This window comes from Necator americanus, chromosome II (genome assembly GCF_031761385.1).
Source record: "Necator americanus strain Aroian chromosome II, whole genome shotgun sequence".
Taxonomy (NCBI): Eukaryota; Metazoa; Nematoda; class Chromadorea; order Rhabditida; family Ancylostomatidae; genus Necator; species Necator americanus.
Window position 1 is genome coordinate 41,666,437 of NC_087372.1, and position 23,661 is coordinate 41,690,097.

Here is a 23,661-nt window from a genome sequence, read left to right on the forward strand (position 1 = left end):
AAAACGCTTTAAGATAGTGCAAGAGATTGACGGTGAGGTTGTTCACTTCGAAACTAACCAGTTGCGAATTCTTATTCTAACTATTCCACAGAGCGCAAGCAGCATCCCAGAAATCTTTTCTTGTTTTGCTTATAGATAGTTCTCCTTTTTTGGTATAGTAACTTATTAGTTGAATTGTGCGGTCTTAGCAGAATCCTACCTCATTAGTTCTGCCCTTTTCCCTTTTGTTTTGTTTTTGTGCGCTTTTAAGCTTTATTTTTAAGGCTTTAATTTCTCTCTTTTTCTGAGTATTTTTTTCTCGATTAGCATCCTCCATAGTTATAACATTAGGAAAACTCTTTTTCTGTGGCTCAAAAGTTTCCAAAGTATATATATATATATATATATATATATATATATATATATATATATATATATATATATATATATATATATATATATATATATATATGACTAATTAGTTTGGGGAAAAGTCTTTTTCCCACTCCAGCATATCCACAGCCTCAGTACCCTGCACACTGAGCCCTCCCGTCTCAGACGACGGACGGTATGGCGACTGGTGAGAGGTGATCAAATCTCAGGTTGCTCAGGAAGTCTTTGATTCTGGACCAAAGCGACACACGACTCGCCGTGGAGACTGTCTCAGATTGTATACTTACAACGCGAGCACAGTGTCCACAGACGCTGACCTACATCCCCTTTTCGGAGTTGCAGAGCGTATCAAATTTCACATGATTGCTCTGCAGGAGACCAAGTGCAGAAGGAGCGACGTACGACAGATGAATGACGGTACACTCGTCATTTGTGGTGAGGGTTCCGCTGCGAAATGTAGGCGGTGTTGGTTTTGCTATGCACCCATCTATTGTCCATCTTGTCGACTCTCTCGAGATCCTGTTACCTCGTCTGCCCATTATTCGCCTCCACCCTCTGCACCAAAAACCCATCAGTATCATCAGCTGCTACTCACCAACATCAACAGCTGATGAATCCGAATTAGACGCGTTTTACGAGGAGCTGGAGGAAGTGATCCGCAACGAGAAGTCCTTCTACAAATTCGTGGTCGGAGACTTCAACGCAAAACTAGGAATGGTTACAGATAAGGAATACAGGATCGGAAGATTTGAACTAGGCGACTGGAATGAAAATAGCAATCGTCTCGCCGGGCTGTTCTCCGCCGCTCGTTCCTTTCAAGGGAACTCTCTTTTCGCGAAGAAAGATCATCGTGGGTGGACATGGGAATCGCGCAATGGCGCGACTCGTGCGGAGATCTACCACATACTCACCAACCGGAGGTGCTGTCTACTTGACGTCTCAGTAGTACCATCCTTTTCAGTTCTGATCACCTTCTCCTTCGTGCGAAAATACGAATTAGCCACACAATGGAAAAGAACATCTGCTATCGGCAACTAAGGAGAAAAGACGTCGTCTACGACGATTGCGTACTCGAGGACTCCTTGTCCCAAGGTGGCTGGCAGATCGAGGAGAACCCAAACGTGGACTATGAGATGCTGTTCGAAGGATTGCGAACATGTTTTGGACGTGCCTCGAAGCCGTGCACAACATTCGAAGACCACCAAGGAACTGTTGAAAAGAAGGACTTTGGAGCATGATCCGAGTGCATCACACATTGAGTGGTTAGTAGCAAACACTGGCTACTAAAAAGCGTTGCAGAAGGGTCTTTCGAAGTGCAGGAAGAAGAAAATTGTGGAAGCGGCACAAAGAAGAGCGAGTTTAAAGAAGTCCCGCAAGGATCTCCGCGGATATAATATTCCACTAGCAGCCTTGCTGAGCGAAGACGGGACTCGCACTTCTTCTCGTCGTGAGGTGGAAATCATTACGGAGAGGTTCTACTCGAACCTTTTCCGTTCATCAACTGCTGTGTCAAGCCCGATCATCCCCACTGATGAAAGCCCGCCACGGGTTCCCCCTTTGGAAGTACGAGTCGCTATCAAGAGCGTGAAACCTGGTACAGCCCCGGACCTGATTTTAAATAAGCAGACTTTCTTCGGGCTGGTGGCCATCCATTTCATGTAATCTTAGCAGGGCACATGACATCCTACCTTCAGAAAGAAGGGATCCTAGACCGGTGGAAGACCTCGCGAACCGTTCGTATCCATAAGAAAGGTGACCGAGAGGATCTTCGGAACTACCGTCCGATATGGTTGCTGAGCGTGTTAAACAAAGTGTTCACCAAAATCATCCTCACGCGCATATCCAGGACGCTGGATGAAGCTCAGGCTCAAGAACAAGCTGTATTCCGTCAGGGGTTCAGCTGCTTGGACCACATCCGGACAGTGCCGAGGATCATAGAGGTTTGCCGGGAATACCGCCTGCCCTTTGTTCTAACCTTCGTCGACTATGAGAAAGCCTTCGACAGCGTAAAAACGAATGTAATGCTATCAGCGGTGGTCGATCAAGGTGTGGACGCCTCGTAAGTGAGGAAATTAGCCAACTGCTACAATCGATGCACCACTAAGATACAGCTTTTCCACGGCCCCTTCACCACACCCGTTGGAAAGGGGGTACGAAAAGGCTATACTATATCACCGAAGTTGTCTACGACTGCATCACAGTAGGTAATGAAATCACTTGGTTGGGAAGAAAGGGGGATACGTGTTGACGGAAGATTCCCGTCGAGTCTTCGTTTTGCGGACGATATCGTTTTCTTTTCGAGAAGTACCAGTGAAGCAGAGATGATGCTCAAGGAATTGAACGAAGCAGAGAAGAGAATAAGGTTGCGAATAAACCGAAAGAAGACACAATTCATGAAGAAAGTCTTCTGCGAGGACGAAGGAGTACAATTTTAAGGCTCGCAAATTGTGGGAACTTCGTCATACGTGTACCTCGGATGTTCTATGAACATGGAAAACGACTTGAAGGAAGAATTGAGTAGATGAATGAGAGCAGCACGGGCAGCATTCGCCCCGTCAGGGAAGCTGCGGACCAACTGACGGACCAGGATCTTCGTGCCCATCTGTTCGACTCGACAGTACTTCCAGCGCTCTGTTACGCAGTGGAGACGTGGGCAGACACCGCTACGTCTAGGAAGCTACTTACTACCCACAGAACCCTTGGGAGATGTCTTCTGAAGTTTAACCGGCGCACACAACACCTAGCCGGTCTTCGCAGCTCCGAGTTAAGAGGAATGTCCTGTCCAGTGGAACATATATCGAAAGCAAAGCATAGATGGGCCGGTCACATTATGAGAAGAATCGACGACAGATGGACCACGGTAGAGTGGGTCCCAAGAGATGCTAAACGCCCTTAAGGGAGACTGCCAAAGAGAGGGGGTGACGTGTTCGCTACACAGATGGACCAGTCGAAAGCTCAGGCGGATACAGCTCAAGGACTTCGTCAACGTCACTCTCGAAACTTGAGAACATCTTGGATGACAATGACGAGGGAACGAAACGAGTGGAAGAGATGCTGGGGCCCGCAAGTCCAGTGAAGACGGGCCATCTAAGCAAGTACATGATTAATATGATCATATATATATATATATATATATATATATATATATATATATATATATATATATATATGCACATAAAGTAATTAAGAAATCCAATATCTACTAAAAAAAACTCTAGGGGTGCTATAGCAGGAAAATAGACAACAACGGTAATTCGAGAGCTCTAAGATTACGTAGCTTTTTTTTTTAATAAACCACTTCACAAGAAAATTGAAAGTATGAACAAAAAACAGGAGGAAAAGAGCTCCGAGTAGTTTTTTGGACTGTGTGGAGGTGTCAGTGCTCGCGTTCACGGAAAACGCGATGCATGGTCACTGTACTGTTTTCAACACGTTTTTTTTCTCTATTTTGTTACTGATACTTACAGGAACTACTTTTGAATCGCATGTTTGAACTAAGAGAATGTGATCCACTACTAATGACGAATATGTACGACTCGATCTCTACTCATGAAAGTTCGTTAGATCGGAGTAGCACGTCTTCAGGTAGGGTTCTATCGAAAAGATTGCATGCTTTCTGCGGTTGTATTGGAAGTATAACGGACAGATTTTCTCTGCGACAGAGGTCATATATAGAGGCTCGCCGAGTTTTCAAAGCATAAACAGGGTCAAGCGTGGTTATGGGACATTAGCTCTTCGACTACAACCCCCCTCCCCTCCTCCCTTCCCTCTACCCGCTTCTCCTCCAGCGTTCCTGCCACAGTTCTCGGTTGCTGTCAATTCAACATACTGGAAATTATTCCGAGAAGGAAAAATCGAAAATTATCCGAGAAGCGGATGTCAAATGCGAAAATCGGTAGCTGACAGCGGATAGAAGTAAAGGAACACCAAATACCAGAAGAAGCAAATTTGATGAATAATGTGCTTTTGAAATATGCCTATTCAATTATTTAATTTTTGTTCTACTCTATTTTTATTCTAAAATGTATTAAGTGTCTCTAAATACCGATTAAAGGACATAATGCGACGAAAAAAGAGAAGAGTCAAGTGCATAGGTTGGGTTACAGAGGAACTTCAAAAAACACACACACAAGAAAATCAACATTTTCTTCGACACCCCGTTGAGTCAAATTTTTACAAAAATTTCTACAAACGAGCTAGAAACTTGGAACCACCTTTAAAAGATAAAGGATTTGATTTTACGTAGCGTTCAGCAGTTTGAAAGTGGATTTAACGGAAGTTAATGTCCAAAAAAGCTCAGATTCTGTGCACATTGTTACGTGTGGGAGATCGCAAATAACTTCGTCAGAGGACGACCAAAAGACAAATTTTAGAAGTTTTTCAAAGAAAAAGGTTCGCTCTGAAAAACAGTAATGTCGATGATTTTCCCACCTCCTAGTTTTTTTTTTTTGGAATCTTGATGGGACAAAGATGGGAAAAATTCCATTTTTCCCACTTCTGTCCCATCAAAACTGGGAAAATGGCGAGGCTTTGGAAATCGATTAATGATAGGCGAAATCGTCGGCTGCAACATACTGGAAGATAATTTGCTTCGCCCCAAGTTACCCTGAGTTGTTGAATTTTATTCAAGATCACGCAATTTTCAACTCGCGAGCGAAAATTGGGATTTTGACAAGTTTTCTCATTCCAGAAACATGGAGCGGCGTTTTAAAAAGTCACTCACATATCGTGTAGAGGGACTAAGGAAACCCTTTTGTGCAAAATTTCTCCTTTCCGGACCGCCTGGTTCTCTCAACATTTAGATGGGACAAGTCCAAAAAAATCGGAAAATTTTAAATTTTGTCTCATCAAAATTCCAGAAAGACTAGGAGATGAAAAAAACGGCAATATAACTGGTTTTGAAGGCAGATATTCTCCTTCGAAAAACTTCTAAAATTTGTCTTTTGGTCATCTTCTGACGAAGTTATTCGCGATCTCCCCCACGTAACAATGTGCACAGAATCTGAGCTTTTTTGGTCATCAAATTCTATTAAATCCATTTTTAAACTGCTGTAAAAAAAGAAGAAATGATCCTGTCCTACGCTTGAAGCTAAATATAATATTTTGTAGTTTATGTAATAATTTAAATTTATTTACCGTTATATTTTATAATTTATACAATTATTTAGAAATATTAAAATGCCCTCCATTCACCACTGCCCACCACACACTCCCTACGACCCCATTCCCTTGCAACCCCTCCCATTACGACCCCCGATTCTGATTTATTCTGATTTATGTCAGGATCGAGCGTGTGATGGGAAAATACCATCACACGCTCGACCCTGACATAAATCAGAATTTCACTGTCATTTGAGACATTGAGCATAATACTTCTATTTTCAGCTGTTTTTAATATTCTATGGGGGCGGGTGTGGTGTAGCGGTTAGAGGTTCCGCTTCTTGCACGATCGATCGGAGGTTCGAGTCCGTCCTAGTGATCAGCGAGCCTTTCATCCCTCCGAGGTCGATAAATTGGTACCAGTCCTGTCTTGGAGTATAAAAACACTGACTTGACACATCGGCTAAATCTGAATTCTGAATTGAAGAGAACGTGGGGGCGCATCCTAAGCGGATTAATTAACGCCGGAAACTTTATCCTTTATCCTTTTAATATTCTATGCTGCTTCAGTGTCGTTCTGCTTTGACTCTGTTTACTAGTCCTTGCTAATATTTGTCGTTTTAATTTTTTGTATGATTCTCAATTCCAACTTTGTAGACTGATCTGTATCCATTAGACTTTCTAGTGTTTCTGTAACATTTTTATTTCTTGTTTCCAATTTTTTAAGATGAAATCATTTCGCATGATTGGTTGTTGTCTTCTTGTTTTGTGAAAAAAATACACAATCCAAATCCTCTACTCCTACTTTTTGTGCCAAAATCAAGAACAGCCGCACAACACTTCCCTTAGTCTTGAAGAGATTTACGAATGAATTAGCTTTTTTTCTTTAGTCAGGTTTTTGATTTTGGATAACACTGTTTTTTTTTGTAGTTTCGGAAGAACATGAAGTGGACCATCACATAGCGCATGGTGCACGTTTCACTTTTGCACCTGGATACTTTGCTTGTAAGCTTCAAGAGCAACTCTGGTGAGTCCCTTACACTCTGGCATTTTTATGTGGAAGAGCAGCTGAAATTTGTTGCATGTTTAAGAAAGTAATTCCTTGTTAAAGGTTTGAAGTTCACCCCCGTCTGCGTGTGCCGCGTAGCAACACGCGCGACCCACTTGCGATCGGCTGCGAAACCCTGCGTATCTCACTGGAGCAGTTTGCCATAAGGAATATACCAAATACCTATGTGGTGAGGTGAGAAACATTGTCTAGTATTATAATTGTCGGACGTACAGTTGGATTGTTTCAGGGAGTCTGGTGGCACAGTGTCGTATATGCAATTGCATACATCGGTAGAAACGTTCAAAGCGTCTTTAAAAGTTAATCGAATTACCACGAAGAAGAGAAAACAAGCTGAGTAAGTCAATCACAGAAATCAGAATACCTACGCGAGCGAAGATTCGTTTCGATTTTCCTCTCCGTATTTGTGTCAAACATCAGAAGACAATCTTACAAGAGTGATTTAACTACTTAGATATTTCACTTCAAGATGGTCCGTCTTCACTGGACGTACGGGCCTTAACATCTCTTCCACTCGTTTCGTTCCCCCGCAATTGTCATCCAAGTGGTTCTCAGGTTTCGTGGGTGACGTTGACGAGGTCCTTCAGCCATATCCAGCTGAACTCTCAACTGGTCCGTCCGTGCGCCGAACACCTCACCCCATCTCGTGTTTAGCATCCCTTGGGAACCATTCTAGCGTTGTTTTAATTCCACCATCTTCTCGTAATATAACCGGACCATCTTTTTTTGCTTTCGATATTATATATCCGATATATTTCGATATTATATATGTTCCGCTGGGTGGCGAAGACGTTGCTCTTAAGCCGGAACCGCGAAGACCGGCTGGTGTTGCGTGAGGCGGTTAGACTTCAGAAGACATCTTTCAAGGTTGTATGGGTAGTGAGTGGCTTCCCTGATATGGTAACGGCTCCGCTGCGTAGCAGAGCGCTGAAAGAACTGTGGAGTCGAACAAATGGACATGGAGATGTTGGTTCGTCAGTTGGTCAGTAGCTTCCTGATTTGTGACCACACTTCTATTCACTTCTTCCTTCAAGTAGTTTTCCATATTCATAGGTCGTCCAAGAGAGACGTATGGCCAAGCTCCCGCAATTTGCGAGCCTTCAAGTTGTACTCCTTCGTCCTCGCAGAAGACTTTCTTCTTGAACTGTGTCTTCTTTCGGTTTATTCGCAACCTTATTCTCTTCTCTGCTTCGTTCAATTCCTTGAGCATCATCTCTGCTTCACTGGTACTTCTCGAAAAGAAAACGATGTCGTCCGCAAAACGAAGACTCGACGGGAATCTTCCGTCAACACGTATCCCCCTTTCTTCCCAACCAAGTGATTTAATTACCCACTGCGATGCAGCCGTGAACAACTTCGGCGGTATAGCATCACCTTTTCGTATCCCTTTTCAATAGGTATGGTGAGGAGATGGTGAAAAGCTTCCTGCTTGCGAAATGCCAAGGTTTCCGAAGCATAGGTCAAAGCAGGAAGTACGGTGGTGTTGAAGAGGTGAGCACGGTACATTCGGATATGTTCGTTCCGTTGAGCGTGAATGGGGCATCCGAGACCCATCCGTTCCGCATGAACATCGTTTTTCGCAGATTCAGCTGAGGACCATCCACATGTTTTGTCGAATTCGGCCAGCATTCGTTCCGTTTCGCTGATTCTAGGTGTTATCAGTACGATGTCATCAGCTAAGCGCAAATGGCGTAGCTGCCGACCATCAACCCTCATCCAATGTCGTTCTATTCCAACTTTCGCCTTGCGTTCTCGAGGGTGGCTGTGAATATTTTGGGTGAGATTGTACCACCATGTCGAGCCTCCTCTTCACGTCAATGATGATATTGTTGTAGAATGGCGAAATTCCGGTCGTGAAGTTGCGTACAACTCTCGAAATTTATGTACTGAGTAAGGACGCCTTGGTTGTCTTCCGTCTCAACTGAGTCGAAGGCCTTCATTAAGTCGATGAAGGTGAGACAGAGCGGCATCTTGTACTCTCGTGTTACCTCGATGAGTTTCGAAACAGTGTGAATGTGTCAATCGTGCCGAATCCTTTTCGAAACCCTGCTTGCTCGCTCTGGTGTCCTTCATCCAAGACTTTTTCAATCCTATTAAGGACCACTCTTGTAAAGAGTTTGTTGATAACGGACAGTAAGCAGATTGGGCGATATTTTCCGATGTCATGTGGATCACCCTTTTCATACAACAACACGGTATCGTGTGAAGGGCCTCGCTAGGGTGTTGATGAGTACTGGGGGAAGGTTCTTCAGGTGTTCTGGTCTTATTCTGTCGAGACCGGGTGCCGTACGATTTCTTACCGGCATGATAGCATGTCGTACTTCGGACGGAAGAATCTCTGGAATGACATGTCCGCCTTCCCTTAGATGGTGAGGAGGCAACCTTTTACTTTTTACTGACGATGATGTGGCCTATTTCATTACGGTATTTTCCACCGGGTGACTTCCACGTCCAGCGAAGGGAGGAGGGCTTCTGGAACTGCGAGTTCCCATGGATGGTTTTAGTCGTCATGATGAACTCGGAGAGTCTCTCCTCCTGGTCATTCCATTGTAGGCCGTGGGTCCCGATGTGAAGTTCCTCCGGGGTTCTTCTTGGGCCAATTTTGGCGTTGAAATCACCAATTATGAACTTGTAGAAGGTATGATCTTCTTGGTAGAACTTCTCCAGGTTCTCCATATAGAAAGCTTCGACTTTTTCTTTTTCGTAGCGTGATGTTGGAGCGTAAGCGACGAAGATAGTCAAAGGTTGTGTTGGACCACATCTTCTCATTCGGGTCGTAGGTTGTCCGAAAGAGTCGATTTTTTTTTTGCCTTACTCATGTCGACGAAGACCCCAACTCCACCAATACCTCTACTGTCGTATGTTCTTAAGAGCAGTTCTTCTGAGCGTTGAGAGGGTGGCGTCGTCTTGTTTCGGTCAGTCCGATGACGTCGTACTTAATCTTCTTGGCTTGCATTATCAGACCTTCGATGGCCGATTGATTACTTTACTTGATTTTGAGTTACTTTTTTATTTTCAGCGAAACTGAGCGTTTCAAGACTCATGTACTCCTGGCTATTTACGGTGTAGAGAAACCTGGACACGAAATCTGTGAGGTGTTAAACGACTGCCTTCGTAAGCGCTTAGATCAAGTCACCCTCAATCATTTGATAGATACATTGACCAAAAACACGCAGACAAGACTGGATTGTGCGGATGTGCAGGTGAGCTGAGGAATGATGTGTTATTTTGTTTTTGCTCGAACAGTATACATTTTAGTTCCTACAACGTGACCCAGCTTCACCTGCTGATGTGTTCAATTATTCAATTCCCAATTCAATGGCTCAGTTTTTGCAACCACTCAACTACTATACTCATCAGCATATGCAGGCAGCGATGCCGTCGGCCAGATATAAGGTAAATGGTTAATTTTTAATTTTTTATCACTTTGAGTGAATTGCTTGGTTAATCACTTCAGGATGATTATGGTTCGGGAAGCATCCACGGATCTGACAGATCTATCTTTCTTCCATTGCCGTTTCCCGGAAAACAGCCCGAATCCTATGTGCCAATTTTCTACTTGCTTGTGAAATCTCCCCAAGGAGGAATTCGAACCACTGGTAGAAGCTTTCAATGGTTTAGTCAACGTGATATTCACATTCAATATAGGGAAGTTGCAGGAATTGCTGCTATTGAGCTACGATTTGTGACCAGTAACGGCACGATGGCGACTTTAACAGGCGGTCGACTCACCAACTCGACTCACCTTAGCTTAGCACCGGATGATATTGATGACTCTGAAAGGGAACCTTTTTACAAAAGAATGACGTCCACAGTTAGATGCAAGGTACTCCAAGAACTTCCAGGTTGGTCGCAGCCTCTTTAAGGTTTTGTGTAAGCAATTTCTCTGTTGCAAATCAAAAGCTGTTTTTCTGTTTCTTCAACTGCGAGTTTCAGATGTTTGCGCCTACGCACAAGTAGCAGTTTGGCAAGCTGGTGATGTTGATCTTCTTCAACTTGATGACCAGCTTCGACATGTTGTGCAGTTGGTATGCTCAAAAAACGAATTGAAGCTGTCTTTTTTTTTTTTTGAAGTTCTCATTTGCTCCAAAAGTCAGTTCAAGGAGCAAGCGTTTTTAGGGTATGTGTGATGTGGTAACTGAATTTGGAATTCTGAATTTGAGCGTAATCGAAGTTGGCGCGCAGTTGCCTGTCAGCCCAGGACTCCATGCAAGCCCTCAATCAAGTGCGTTTTAATTGTGTTTCCAGCTGGAAATACGAAATAGCTCTTTAAATCTTAGGATAAATATTAATTAATATATATCCATTAGTTATGTCGTGTTTTTTTGCGTCCTTCTTTCTTCTTCCTTCTCTTCGAAAAAAGGAGTTTTGCCATTCTTGATTGGTATTTCTCAATTGGTAGCTGTGTAGCATGGAGGATGGCATTAGTGGTGCTGCAACGAAGCCGCACTCGTTAGGGCAGGTGACAATTGTCTCCAATTTTGATAGGTCTGCATTCAATCGATTAGTGAGGACGGGCCTTCTAAGTGCTAGGTTTTCTCGAAACTACTACGTTCCTTGCATCTTTTTTGTCTGTCCATAATGTTCCAGTTTTCCGGCCTCTTCTTAATGAGAAAAACGTAATAGAGGCGCTTTTTCCCGTGCACCTCTTTTTTCCTTAATCAAAGCTGGTCCTCTATCTTTCCACGTTAAGGCCGTGTTGTTCTGAGCACGGCTGTTTTGTTTCATACTACTGCTCGCGATTTGCAATTTTTTCAGTTTTTTCGGGTTCTTGTCTGGCGGCAGTTTTATGCATGGAATGAGTTTTGATTTTTTCCCTTCAGTGGCCATCATCTTACTTGAGCAAGTCCGCATCGATCATCATGATTCCACTTTAGAGGTGCGATCTTGATTGTAAGAATATGGGGACGATGCTACGTTGTAACCGTTCGGTTATGTACTATTAGCGATGTACTGTGCATGACGTCAATTTGCATCCCAGCGCTGCCGTTTTAGAAGACGACGGGGTGGGATTGCCGTTTCGGAAACTTCATGATTGTGATGATGTGGTCTTGCGAAACAGCGATTTCCGAACAGTGTGCTCGCCATTTTTGTTCGGGTGAAGCTACCATAACATCTATGCCCATTCTCCTTTTCTCTAACATCTCCGTTGAGACCTCACGCAACTATAGTTGTGTCTTCCAACGATGCTTCGGCAGTTTTCCCATCGTGGAACTCCCACAATTCATCATTAGTTTGATTCTAACAGTTAACCTGAAATGCCTAACTCTATAGGAAGTGATGTCGTTGTTCGTCAGTGGCAATTAGTACTTCATAAGGTCGTCGTTGAATCGCTTTGTGATTAAATTCCTCAACATCTGGCAACAATTATGCCTACTCCTTCGCTACTGTCTGGACTACCGTTGTCGATGATTCCTAAGTCATGGCCAGTGTCCTCGATCTTGCTACCAGACCATCAGGCGGTCGATTTTGTAGTAGGAGTAAAGACAGACACCTAATTCTGATTTGCCGCAGGATCTGCTTCATCTGCAAAGAATTCCACGTCAACGTCGGAGAAGCGTCAGCAGCTGCGAAAACGTGATTCGTCTGAAGCACTGCCAGTAACTTCAACTCCGAATCTCCCAGTAGACTCATCTGTCAGAAGCAAAGCGAATTCGGTAAGTGAACGTAGAATTTGGGCTATCGGCATAACTCTTCTAAATTCTTAGGTGTTCTCTTTCGAAACACGGAGAGGATCATTTACTTCTGAAACTGACAGGATGTCAACGGATTACGTGTTACCGTGAGTGTCCTTTTCATTTTGTTTCTTGTTTTGGTTTTGTTTTTTTTTTTGTTTTTGTTTTTCATGCTCCCTTCAAGCGTCATGCGGTAGTGGTATTTTTTTCCACAGTTTCAGAAGCCGGTCACCAGACTATGTTAATCCGATGTTTGTGTCTTCCGCAGCGCCATGGTTTGACTATGTAGTGGAAAAACACTCAGGGTCTGTGCGAGCCTTTTGTTCTGCTGAATGATGAAAGAGGGACACGATTTCTCGTCTCGTGTATCTGATGAATTGTTTTTTTTTCACTAAAGATGAACTTGAGTTGAAAACAGTAGTTTTTTTCTCACTTTTACTCAGTGGTTTTTAATCTAATATCGATTATCTATAGTTCAGAGTTCAATTCGGAAATTCGGAAATGTAAAACTATGCGAAGTGGTAAAACTCCAAGTTTTCTTCAGATAAAAAAAAATACTCTTAAATCTAATCTGGAAGTTTGAGTTCGAGGAATTTTTTTTTCTAGAAACTCACCTTCTTTCATGACTGAGAAAGGGGAACGATACACTTCAGTTCTAAGGCATTCTTGGGTGTTCGACTGCAAACAAACTGTAAGTAAGGTAAGTGCATTGATTCAAGATCTGTGATTTGATTTTTTTGTATATATATATATATATATATATATATATATATATATGCACTTTGCGTATTCGTATCATAGATTTGCGATACCAAACAACATCCTTTTCCAAATTTGGTGTGGTTTTTTTGTTATATACGTCTACACTAATACTTTCCTCAGGCACTACGAGAAATTGCCGATCATATTCTGGAACAAGTTCGTAACGTGGATACAGTTTACCCTGACCGGGTGCAGATATTCGAACCAACTCCACGGTTGTTAGACCAGGCTCCATTCAGCTCCATTTCATCAGAAAGTGGAACCTTAAAATACCGCGAGCGGCGCTACGAAGCTTCCTTGGCCAATGTGCAGTATTGCATGAGCGTGAGTTTTTGTCTTGAGCTGAAGACAAATGGTGAATTTTCGTATAAATACAGAATTCTAGGCTGATATTGGGCGAGATCCCTATACTTGTGAAATGCCTGATGCAGTTTTAGTTTGTCAGGAGATGCAAGTAGCTATAGAGACACAGAGATTTGGTTTTGACCCGGTTGGCACGTGTCCAGAAATACTGCTCCGATTGAACCACGGAGGTTAGCGCTCAGAACTCGAGAAGATCAACTATCAGGTCATTCTTCGAAAGACCTTTATAGTGTCCAAAGAACTCTTCCTCCCGTGTACGGAAGAAGGTCAATTTGTACCGCGACGTAGAGTACTCTACGGCACTGTATATGGAGAGAAAGTGACCTTGTATTTCTACAACTTCATGCCATTTCTGTCGGCATCCTTGATGAACATGGTGGCCAGGTATATATCACTTCTACAGCTGAAGAGTTCATATAACCGTTGCTTGGTAGGAAGATTACTTATTTGTGAACGAATGCGCGGAGTGTAGTGTATGCGTGAAGTGACAAACATAAAATACTGAAGATGAGTTATCGAAGCAAATTGTCATGTTTTGTTAGGTCGTCAAGAAAGTTCTTGCGGTTTATAATCTTTGATTTAAAAGAAGCATATCTCAGCTTTAACAAAACATCATTAAAGGCTTCACCCCACGAATCTGAGGTGGTACGAATTTCAGGTGGAGTATTCGTATACGGGATCGTAGATTATGGAGAGGGGGGGGGGGGATTCTGTCCATCTCTTGTTAACTGGCGTAAAAAAACGGCCCGGAAGATGCGGCGTGTGCACACGGCTGGCGTGCTCCAATCGAACTCGTTGTAGAAAATAGCGCACCGGAACGCTCGAAGCCGTATCTTCCTGGCCGTTTTCTTAACGCCAGTTAGGAAGAAATGGAAGGAATCACCCCCTCTCTTTAATCTACGATCCCGTATACGAAATCCATATGAAATCCGTACCACCTCAAATTCGTGGGGTGATGCCTCTAGTCGAACATAAAACCATTGGAATCAATACACTTTTGCCAACGCGAAGCAAGTCTACTTATTCCAGCATGGTAAAATTGTAGAGATCTAGGTACGCGACAAAGTCGTTAAAGCCCGTTTCGGCTTCTTCTATGTTCCTGAAGCATTTATCGCGAAGAAAGTTGTCGATATGCTTGAAAAAGTGGTAGTCAGTAGGCGAGAGGGCCGGCGAGTATGGTGGATAGGGGAGAGCCTCGTAGCCCAGTTCGATCAACTTCTGCAGGGTCGATTTTGAGACGTCTGGCGGAGCGATGTCGTGGAGCAGGATTGGTCCCAGTCTGTTGACCAATACTGGGCACATACGCTGTAGTTTTCGGTGCATTTCGTCTATGTGTTGGCAGTACTTTTCCTCTGTAATTGTTTCGCCCAGATCTAGGAAGCTGTGGTGGATCAGACCTGCTGCAGACCATCATACTTGCAAATTTGGCTTTGGAAAGTGTTGTGGAGTTTCGTCGCCGTTCAACCACTGAGCCGAACATCGCCGATTTTCGTAGAGGATCCACTTTTCATCGCATGTCAGAACTCACTTGAGAAACACGTCGTTTTTGTTCCGCAGGAGTGCAGTAGACACCTCAAGATGGCGATTTTTTTTACTATCGTTCAGTTCGTGCGGCAATCACTCGTCGAGTTTTTTCGACTTCCCAATCTCCTTCAAGTGGTTGGAAATTGTATACGTTAAAACTCATTGTTCGGCAAGCTCTCGAACAGTTTTAGTTGGATTGGCCTCGACTAAGGTTCTCGGTTGTTATCAACATCGGACCACTGCGCTTGTTATCTTCAAGGCTCTCGTCGCTGCTGCGCAATTTCTTGAACCACCATTGTACCGTTCGTTCGTTAGTGGTTCCTGGGCCAAAAGCAACATTGATATTATGAGCTATCCCGGCAGCTTTTAGGCCTAGATTAAACTGAAACAAGAAAATCGTGCGATTTTGACTCTTGTCCATGCTGTATTTGAAGTCGTGAAAAATGAGACCAAATTATCTGAAAACAAAACGAATGTAACTGCTAGATGGAGCGAAAAACGCACTTTAAAACTATATATGAAGTCAAAGTATTACAGCGAAATTTCAGTTGAAAATACATAATTTAAAATATAAGTTACAGAAACCACAAGAACTTTCTTGACAACCCACCACCTGGACCAAATAAATCGACAGAATGATAAATGGCTAGTGGTTTTTAGCCCATCCAATTAAGGGAGGACAAGGAATCTATATTTTAGTATCTAATGTGTTCTATGATTTATTGGGAAAGGTGTCTCCAACGATGAACTATTGCTTTACATTATCACCATCACAGTCTCCCTCAATCTCTCTTTTTCAGAAAGTCGATCTTGCGATCTTCCTTGCATTTAGTGTTAAACAGTATATATTTTGCAAGATCGCTCTGTTATCAAGTATAGCTGTGTCTAAAACTTCTAGCTACTTCTGGCAGGTTTCACACACACCTCAAAAATCTATAACTACTTAGAGCAACGTCATGGTACAATTCTCGAGCACGGCTTGTGAGAGAAATTGGCCTCCATAAGATGGGAATCAGTCATTTATCTCCTCTGGAGGTAAGAATATGTTTTTTCTCTCTTAATTATCTGCTATTTTTCTTTCTATTCCGTTTAATCCCCGATTCTGTAATATTTTGTTCGTTTGTCCAGACGTTGAGAATCATGTTCTGTCGTAACAGTTAACTGGCTCTCTTGTGTTGTTTTCTCAATATTTCTAAGCATTTGTTAAGTTTCTGAAACTGGCTCATGGCTTTATCTAGAGTATCTCTTGTGCTATCTATAGAATGCCATAAGATAGGAAGACAATCATTTGAAATGTCTCGAAGACCTTAGAATATTTAAATTTATCACTATAAAATTATTCAACATTGTAAAATCATCATCATTTGAACATTTCTTCGACAGCACCTTCATTCGTCTTCTGACAACCCATACCTAGTACTTGTATGGCGCCACCCAGAAGAGCTAGTGGATAAAGACTACCCTCCCGATGACCTTCAGGTTATTGACGCATTGCAAGTCCTTACCTTCCCTTCAGCGTCTTATGAATTTTTAAAAATTTTGTTAAGGTGACAGCGATTGATGCACTGCCAAAAGGATATTCGAAAAGTCTCTTCAGACTATATCGTCGTGCTTGTGAGGGTTTTATAAAGGTTTACGGCATTTTTCTTTTGAGATCAACCGCAGTTAAATTAGGTGGACTCATTGGAATAACTTTCTTATTTATTCTTCTCTAATTTCGGCGGCGTAGGGCCCAGAAATGATAAACGAGCGAAATTCAGATCATCCGTATCTGTTCTTGAATCGCTCCCCATGTCTAATACAAGATCAACTAGAACAGATGCGTTATATAAGGTATGCATTTACTTTTTTCTGCAATGATTTTATAAACTTTTGTTCCTTATGCTTCATCTTTATCTCCCTCATTTTCCCAATGGGTTAGGATGGGTGTAAGAATAGTCATTGCTGAGTTCAAGAAAATAATGAAAGACCAAGTGTTCAAACAATATCGAGGAACGATATCTGGGTTACCCGCCAAGTTGGCCTGGTTGTATAAATACGCCACAAATAATGAGTTTTTGAATCGACGCTGCTTTTTAGGAGAAATGTGCGGGAACAGCTTAACATGACAAGAACATTCTCATCTATACACGATCTATTACTTGATGGGAGAAACACGATTTCGGTGAGTCAAAATGATGATGTTCCCAATCAACGTTATTCATTTAAATTGTAAGACTTTCCATTTAAAGTTTTTGGAGAGTCCTGAACTACCGCTCTAGTGCTTGTGGTTTTTTCTTGTAAATAAATAAATGGTTCAGAATGATTATTGCACACAGAGTGCTAGAAGTTTACGTTGTTCCGATATGCCTTGTGGGCGGTAGGGGAAGGCATTAATTTCAGCAACACCTGTTCCCAACTTTTTGTAGTGGTTTTATTGTATTATTATATGTAACAGGTTATCGAGTACAAAGAGTTGTCTTGTCAAGTGGTCTGAGGCCTCTGAATTTTGGATTCGTACGGAACGTTTCGCTTTTTGGCTATTAACAAATTACAATTTACGAAAACTATTTACACCCCTGAAGTATTCTGTTAGTACTGTTAACTAAGGGACAAAAATTTATGTAGTGTGGTTTCTAATTTATCTATTTAGAATTAGTTGCATTGGGTTGTATTACGGCAGAACAGTGCCCGCTGTTTTTGATATGTGGTTTTGCTCAGCTTACATACGTGGCTCCATGAGTCAGTCGGTTGCAGAACACAAACGGATTTTTCTTTTCAAATTACAGCTCAGCGAAGTTAAATCCTGGAGCGCTTGAGCTGCAACCACATTTGCTGCTCAGAAATTTACTTCCTGATAACTTTTGTTTGATCATTATCTTAGTTATTTGCATACCTACATACTTTTTCTCAAAGGAATCCGATCTGGGGAAAATAAAGGCGGCTAGCAAGTTGGTCCACTTTGTAGAAACACCTGTTCTTTTTTTCCCGAAATGGAGGCGTAATATTGCCATAGTCCGCCAGGTCAGTTGAATTTATTATTCGAGCTGTGTTGCTGGGCAGTTTTGATGAAATCCAGGTCCGAAGGATTGCTGAGCTAGATACACGAAAAACAAAAATCCCTACTGGTTCACAACAACCTTCCACCACCACTCGTCAGCGGGCAAATACGTTAAGGTTTGGTTTAATTTGACTAGAACAACCTCTGTTTTAGTCACTCCTGTTTGTCTCTTGATGGGATGCCGGATTACCAATTTCTCCGAATTGGATGGTTCCTTTTTTAGCGTCACTTCGTTGGCACCCACTCCGTTCCGAATAAAGTCGGAAATAGGTAGTGAAGATCCTTGTCAGGTTTGTTATATACTGCACAGGCAAGAAAACGAAGAAAACACGTGTTTATCTGCTCAGTGAATTTTACTTTTCAAATTTCTGCAGATGTTAAATTCAACATTTTCTTTCTTATGGTTCAGGCAAAAATTCTTTATCTGTTGATGGGTGACTACATAATGTATCTAAGTTCCCTTGGATTACAATTGGTGAACGTAACCAATTTGGACCGAAGGTTAGGAAGTTATCTTTAGATGTGAATACTCCGCTCACATACTTATTGTTGCGAATTGTCATGCCTTTGAATGCTACGAACCTTAGTCATGTACTCAACACTCTCCTAACTCCGTTCACAAACCAACTCTTCTACATATGCTGTTCATTCTATTTCTTCACTTACTTTTGCTTCCGAGGTGTTCAGAACGACGTTCTTTTATGTGTAACTGCTGAACTCATCTTGGGCTATGAATCAGAGGCTTTTTAACATCTCTGAAGTCAAGTCCTTCTAGGAAGTGACAATCTCATTAGTATTACTGTTTCGCACTTCTGTTTGTTCTCCTGACACCAGCTGAGAGAACATTTTCAATTGTGGGTGTAATATGATGACTAAGAAAGGTGATTGTTTTTAAACAAATTAATTGCTTCGTTTTGAATCTATCTGTAACGAATGGCAGTAGTAGTAGTTGCAGGTGCTGTAACTTTTAATTGTTCTATTGAGCTATGTAGAAATAAATTACCTCTTAACTTTCTTAATGAGGTTGATAGTTAAAACTAGGTTTGAAATTTATCAACTATTAGGTTGATTCGAAAATAACGCGTGTTTTCAAACGCTCACTTCGAAACAGTATAACTCGTATCAAAATTACATTAATCAATCGAAATAAGGAATAAGAACAATTGCAGTCCACGTTTCGTTGTCAACGAAACACAAATTTGTTTATTCATACTGGTGTAAAGGTCCGAGCTTTTGAAGTACACGAACTTACGCAAGTCGTTTTTGGCATCACATTGGTTTTGGAAGATCTTACCTAGTAGACAGCTGTCCAGATCTTTGAAAAAGTGATAGCCGGTTGGCAACAGGTTTTGTTGAGATAGAGTCTCGTAGCCTTACTTGCTCAATTTCAGTAGCGTCACCTTTGAAATGTGTGGTCGATCATCGCGTAGGAGAATCACCTAGTTTCTTTTCACTAGCGCTGGGGCGAAGAAGTTGGAGTTTCCGGCGCATTTCGTCCAGTTCTTTGCAGTACTTATCTGCGGTGATGGTCTCGAAATTATCTTCTTCGGTTGTATTTTCGGCTTCAGGAAGTGTTTGGAAGTTTCATCCTTGTTCCTCCATTAAGCATGACGCTTCCTTTTGTCCAACAATTTCTAAATCCTCTCTTGTTGAAACCTCGGTACTGGGAACGGTATTTATGTTTTCTTATCATGCCATTACTGATGAATTACTATTGGTCTGACGTTTCGACAACTTCGTCTTTATAACGCTGTATTCGATGGTAGTTCCCGAATCCCAAACAGCGTTGATATTCCAAGCTGTCTTCGCTGCAGATCTGCCCAGCTTGAACTCGTAGAAAAAGTTTCGGTGAAAATTTTGCCTGTACATATTGTCTTCTTAATCTTGGTACTGAACAAGTACTGATTTTCGTTCAAAATCTAAAAACGCTTTAAATTGTTTCACGGCGCTATTTTTGCCCATCACTTTCACATTTCGATATCGTTTGATCTCGTGTTCCCCGATGTTGCTGCTTTTTAAATAAACCAATATTTTTACCTTTTCCTTGCAAAAGGAAATGCTTCCAATCTACTTCCTGAGACGAGCAACTAGCACCAGAGTCCATCGTATCTGCGCTTCTGTCAAAAACAAATTAACCAAGCGAAATGTCTCGAAGCTTAGGTCGAATCGCCAATCTTTTCGATTTCAAAAAAGTGACCATCATCTTTTGTTTTGGATTTCATATATTTTCCATGAGGTGGGTGTTGCGCAGTCGGTAAGAAGTTCTGCTATGTCTGCAAGGTCATGTTTGGAAACCGCCTTGGTGCCAACTCTTTTTTTGGTCTTTCCGGCGTTGACAAATTGGTACTAGAGTTGTCTGGGTGGATAAAAAACACTGACTTGATACATCGGCTAGCCCATGCAAGTCACTATATAGGCTAGACACGCGTTTGCAAGCGTAAAGTAGTTCTGAATTGGTATAGCAGAGACTTTATCCACACTTTATGTTGTTCATTCAACTTACTTTTCATTTCCCGTAGGCTGGAAAATTCATCTCTGCTCATTAGTGATTAGACTTAGAGAGGATAAGAGTTGTAATGGAAGCTAAAGACAGCTCCGGTGGCTGAACTCTATATTTCGCTTTTTTTTTTGTCATTAGTTTATACTCGGTGACTTGTCGGAAAACTTTTCTCAATGTTTTGTTTTTCGAAAAGTGTCAAGGAATGGTTGCTACACCTTCCCACAAAGTGATGAGAAATAAAAGACTCGCACGATTTTTACGTATTTCGATGATTTTCCATTAAAGTTGGCAGAGTTTGTAATTTTAAGGAGTGAAGAACGGTATATGTACACTACAACTTATCCTCAAGGATGTAAATATGCTCCATATGTAGTGATGCATAGAACGATGAAAGGTACGAGTTGAATTTTTTTATCTTGGAAACTAAAAGTATCTCTTTTGTCTTTGTCTTGTAATGACTAGTACATACGTATTAGCGATATTTAGGTGGCATCGTACTGGCTACGATTTCCTTCACGCAGCCGTACTTTGCTTTCAAAGTTTTTATATGGCATCCGACAAATTTATGCGAAGCGATAAACGAGGTGAATTCTCCCCCTTCTTCTTTGCTTTTCTTTGAGATGTCGTAACAATCGCTTCTGATTGACGAGTTTTTAAATCTGAAAATATTCATATGGAAGATACGGAACTCTTCTCACAGTTTCAAACCATCACCGAAGGAAGAATTTTGACTTTTCTGCCTATGTTACCTTGTTATCCCGAGGTTTTGGTGAAACTATATTATTGGCCTGACGCTTCGACAACTCCTCCTTTATCAAAGGCTTGAAGATTTTTCGAGGTTTTGATCCTATGCATTGTCCCAAACTCAAACTCTTCCTCTCTCCTTGCCAAGCCTCGATATTGTTCTAATCCCATTACTCAAGAACTCCAAAGTTAAAACAAACTGACCAGTTTCATGGATTCGCTGGATTGCTGAACCACCGTTTTCTTGCAGATTGTCACCCAGGGCGAATAAGATCTACGCACTTTGGTGTATTCTTATGTACTGGAGTCTGGATAGTATTAAGGAACTGTACCTGGGACAATCTTATGCTCACAGAACGGCATAAAGTCATTGGTAGTTAACAAGCACTCATTTCTGTTATTTATGTATGGATTCTTGACAGAAATTTAGAATGCTTCCAATGCCTTCTAGCAGATATTTCTTTCTCGTGGACTAATATTATGCACTTTATTTGAAGATCATTTCCATTATGTTTCTCATTTTTGTGGCGCCTTTACGGTGTCATCTTGTTTCCACACCTTTTTCCAGTCAAATGCTCTTTGTTGCGCAGGATCAGCATCCTTTCAGTTTTCCAATATAAATGCCATTGCATGTGAGCCATTCTATGTGGTAGATTACTCTGACCTTCGTGGAAGCTCCCGTTTTACCGAATGGACAAATAACAAAACAATATAACAAATACAACACCGCAATATCTGCTCAGAAGGCACTGGAATGAATAACAGATATGAGTGCTTATCAATTAACTGTGATTTTATGCCGTTCTTAACACTCTTAGCTATAAGGTCGCCCCGCATGCATTTTTTAAACACTATCCAGACACCAGTGCTTAAGAATACTGCAGAGTGCGTAGATCTCATTCGCCTTGGGTGACAATCTGTAAGAAAACGATGGTTCACCAGCCCCGCAATTCGGTGAAACTGGTCAGTTTGTTTTAATTTTGGAGTTCTTCCGTAGCGTACTTAGGGGCATGGCAAGGAGAGAGGAAGAGTTTGATGGGATATGTGTAGTATCAACGACATCGATCCACTTTCAGGTCTTTGATAACGACGGAATTGTTGAAACGTCAGACCAATAATAACGTTGCACCAAAACCTCGTTGGCATAACAAGAAAACATAAATACAATCCTCAATGCCGAGGTTCCAGGAAAAGTGGACTTGCAGATTGTTCGGCGTAGCAGGGATAATGCGGTCCTAAAAAGTCATGTAGAGTGGTTTGTTCTGGAGGTGATTTTCATCATGCTTTACATTTCTATTTCTAAGCTCTCCTTAGAAAACTTTCCTTTTGATGTCTTTTTTTTATATGGCGCAAACAAATCGTTTTTAGTCCTCTTCCGAGCCACCAGTTTTCACATAATTTTTATCTGTGTTCACTCGTTACCAACATTTAGAGACGCATAAAACACTTTCATTCTTTTTTTCTGACTCATTATTATGCAGCATTAAATTCTCTCTTAACTTCACACAAAAAATTTATGGTTGTTCTGTGTAAGTTCATATTTGGTAGTTCTGATACTTTGAGAAATCTTAATTCTAATGAATTGGTTCCCCAAAATATGAGATGTCTGTAGCTTTTAGATTCAAGGAGAAAATGAAGCTCAGTGTTCTGTTACATGCCCATTCTCCTTCGTTGTTCTTAGAATCAGACATTCTTGATTTTTATATATGTAGATATCCTAGTTTGAAATGTGTGAAGTTTTTGATGTTGACAGTTATGGTGGCCTAAGGTTTCCATTGATAGATAGATGGATTGATAATTTTTTCTTTTAATTAACTGCTTGTATCAGGTTAAAATTTTTTTTGCTCCAACCGCTGTATATATGAAACATATGAAATGTTAGAATCCGTGTTTAGGAAGAATCTTGCCCCGATGCTGTCCGCAAAATCCGTGAACTTCAACAATTCAAAGACCTGATCACAACGCAATGTCATATTCATTCGTTCACCTATGACTTCCACTTAAGGATGTTGAGCAAGTACTTGGTTGGAAAGGATAAGGTAGATTATTGCAATATGTGCAGCGCAATGTGTCAGATGTTCCGCTGCGAATCCAAAGTCAGGAGTTCGACATTGCCCATCGCAAACCAGATCTTTCTTGTCTCCGTGCTCAATAAACTTTAGCAGGCTTATCTACATCGCCTAGCAGGCTTATCTAGGTTTCAGTAAGTGTGAGGCTGGGTTCCAACGACGTGTCAAAAGCCATGCTTTCGACACGTCCTTGGAAGCTAGTCTCACAGTTACTGAAATGCAACATTCAAGTGAAAGCATACAAGGGCTCATCTAGCATGTCAGCCTTGCGGCGAAGAAATGGTTTGTACTCATTCTATTTTGCAATATGTTTTTCGCCTGTTTCAGGTACTGTTTTCTCCTGGATACAACACTCATGCATTTCTTGTGGATTTTCTCGAGTACTACGGTTGTAGGCCACCGAGTGCAAGGAATTGTGTTTACGAGGGTAAGCTCCGCGTTCT

The 23,661-nt window shown here is 41.7% G+C and overlaps 1 protein-coding gene across 1 annotated transcript in view; it reads left to right on the top strand.

The window, feature by feature from the left end:
- Positions 1-23,661, top strand: part of RB195_021011 (uncharacterized protein) — a gene marked incomplete at both ends in the record, with an annotated part of 75,662 nt that overhangs the window by 46,355 nt on the left and 5,646 nt on the right. The window contains 30 exons of the mRNA XM_064189630.1: positions 3,840-3,957; positions 6,403-6,499; positions 6,584-6,715; positions 6,771-6,878; positions 9,561-9,744; positions 9,800-9,937; positions 9,999-10,140; positions 10,201-10,386; positions 10,478-10,569; positions 10,661-10,766; positions 12,056-12,198; positions 12,250-12,323; positions 12,438-12,521; positions 12,823-12,916; positions 13,099-13,302; positions 13,364-13,511; positions 13,572-13,725; positions 15,813-15,900; positions 16,249-16,344; positions 16,413-16,479; positions 16,626-16,698; positions 16,945-17,029; positions 17,761-17,868; positions 17,924-18,021; positions 18,129-18,195; positions 18,315-18,406; positions 20,714-20,799; positions 20,892-20,989; positions 23,045-23,188; positions 23,546-23,645. Of these exons, the coding sequence (XP_064045511.1) occupies positions 3,840-3,957; positions 6,403-6,499; positions 6,584-6,715; positions 6,771-6,878; positions 9,561-9,744; positions 9,800-9,937; positions 9,999-10,140; positions 10,201-10,386; positions 10,478-10,569; positions 10,661-10,766; positions 12,056-12,198; positions 12,250-12,323; positions 12,438-12,521; positions 12,823-12,916; positions 13,099-13,302; positions 13,364-13,511; positions 13,572-13,725; positions 15,813-15,900; positions 16,249-16,344; positions 16,413-16,479; positions 16,626-16,698; positions 16,945-17,029; positions 17,761-17,868; positions 17,924-18,021; positions 18,129-18,195; positions 18,315-18,406; positions 20,714-20,799; positions 20,892-20,989; positions 23,045-23,188; positions 23,546-23,645 (3,406 nt within the window). The remainder of the gene's footprint in view (positions 1-3,839; positions 3,958-6,402; positions 6,500-6,583; positions 6,716-6,770; positions 6,879-9,560; positions 9,745-9,799; positions 9,938-9,998; positions 10,141-10,200; positions 10,387-10,477; positions 10,570-10,660; positions 10,767-12,055; positions 12,199-12,249; positions 12,324-12,437; positions 12,522-12,822; positions 12,917-13,098; positions 13,303-13,363; positions 13,512-13,571; positions 13,726-15,812; positions 15,901-16,248; positions 16,345-16,412; positions 16,480-16,625; positions 16,699-16,944; positions 17,030-17,760; positions 17,869-17,923; positions 18,022-18,128; positions 18,196-18,314; positions 18,407-20,713; positions 20,800-20,891; positions 20,990-23,044; positions 23,189-23,545; positions 23,646-23,661) is intronic.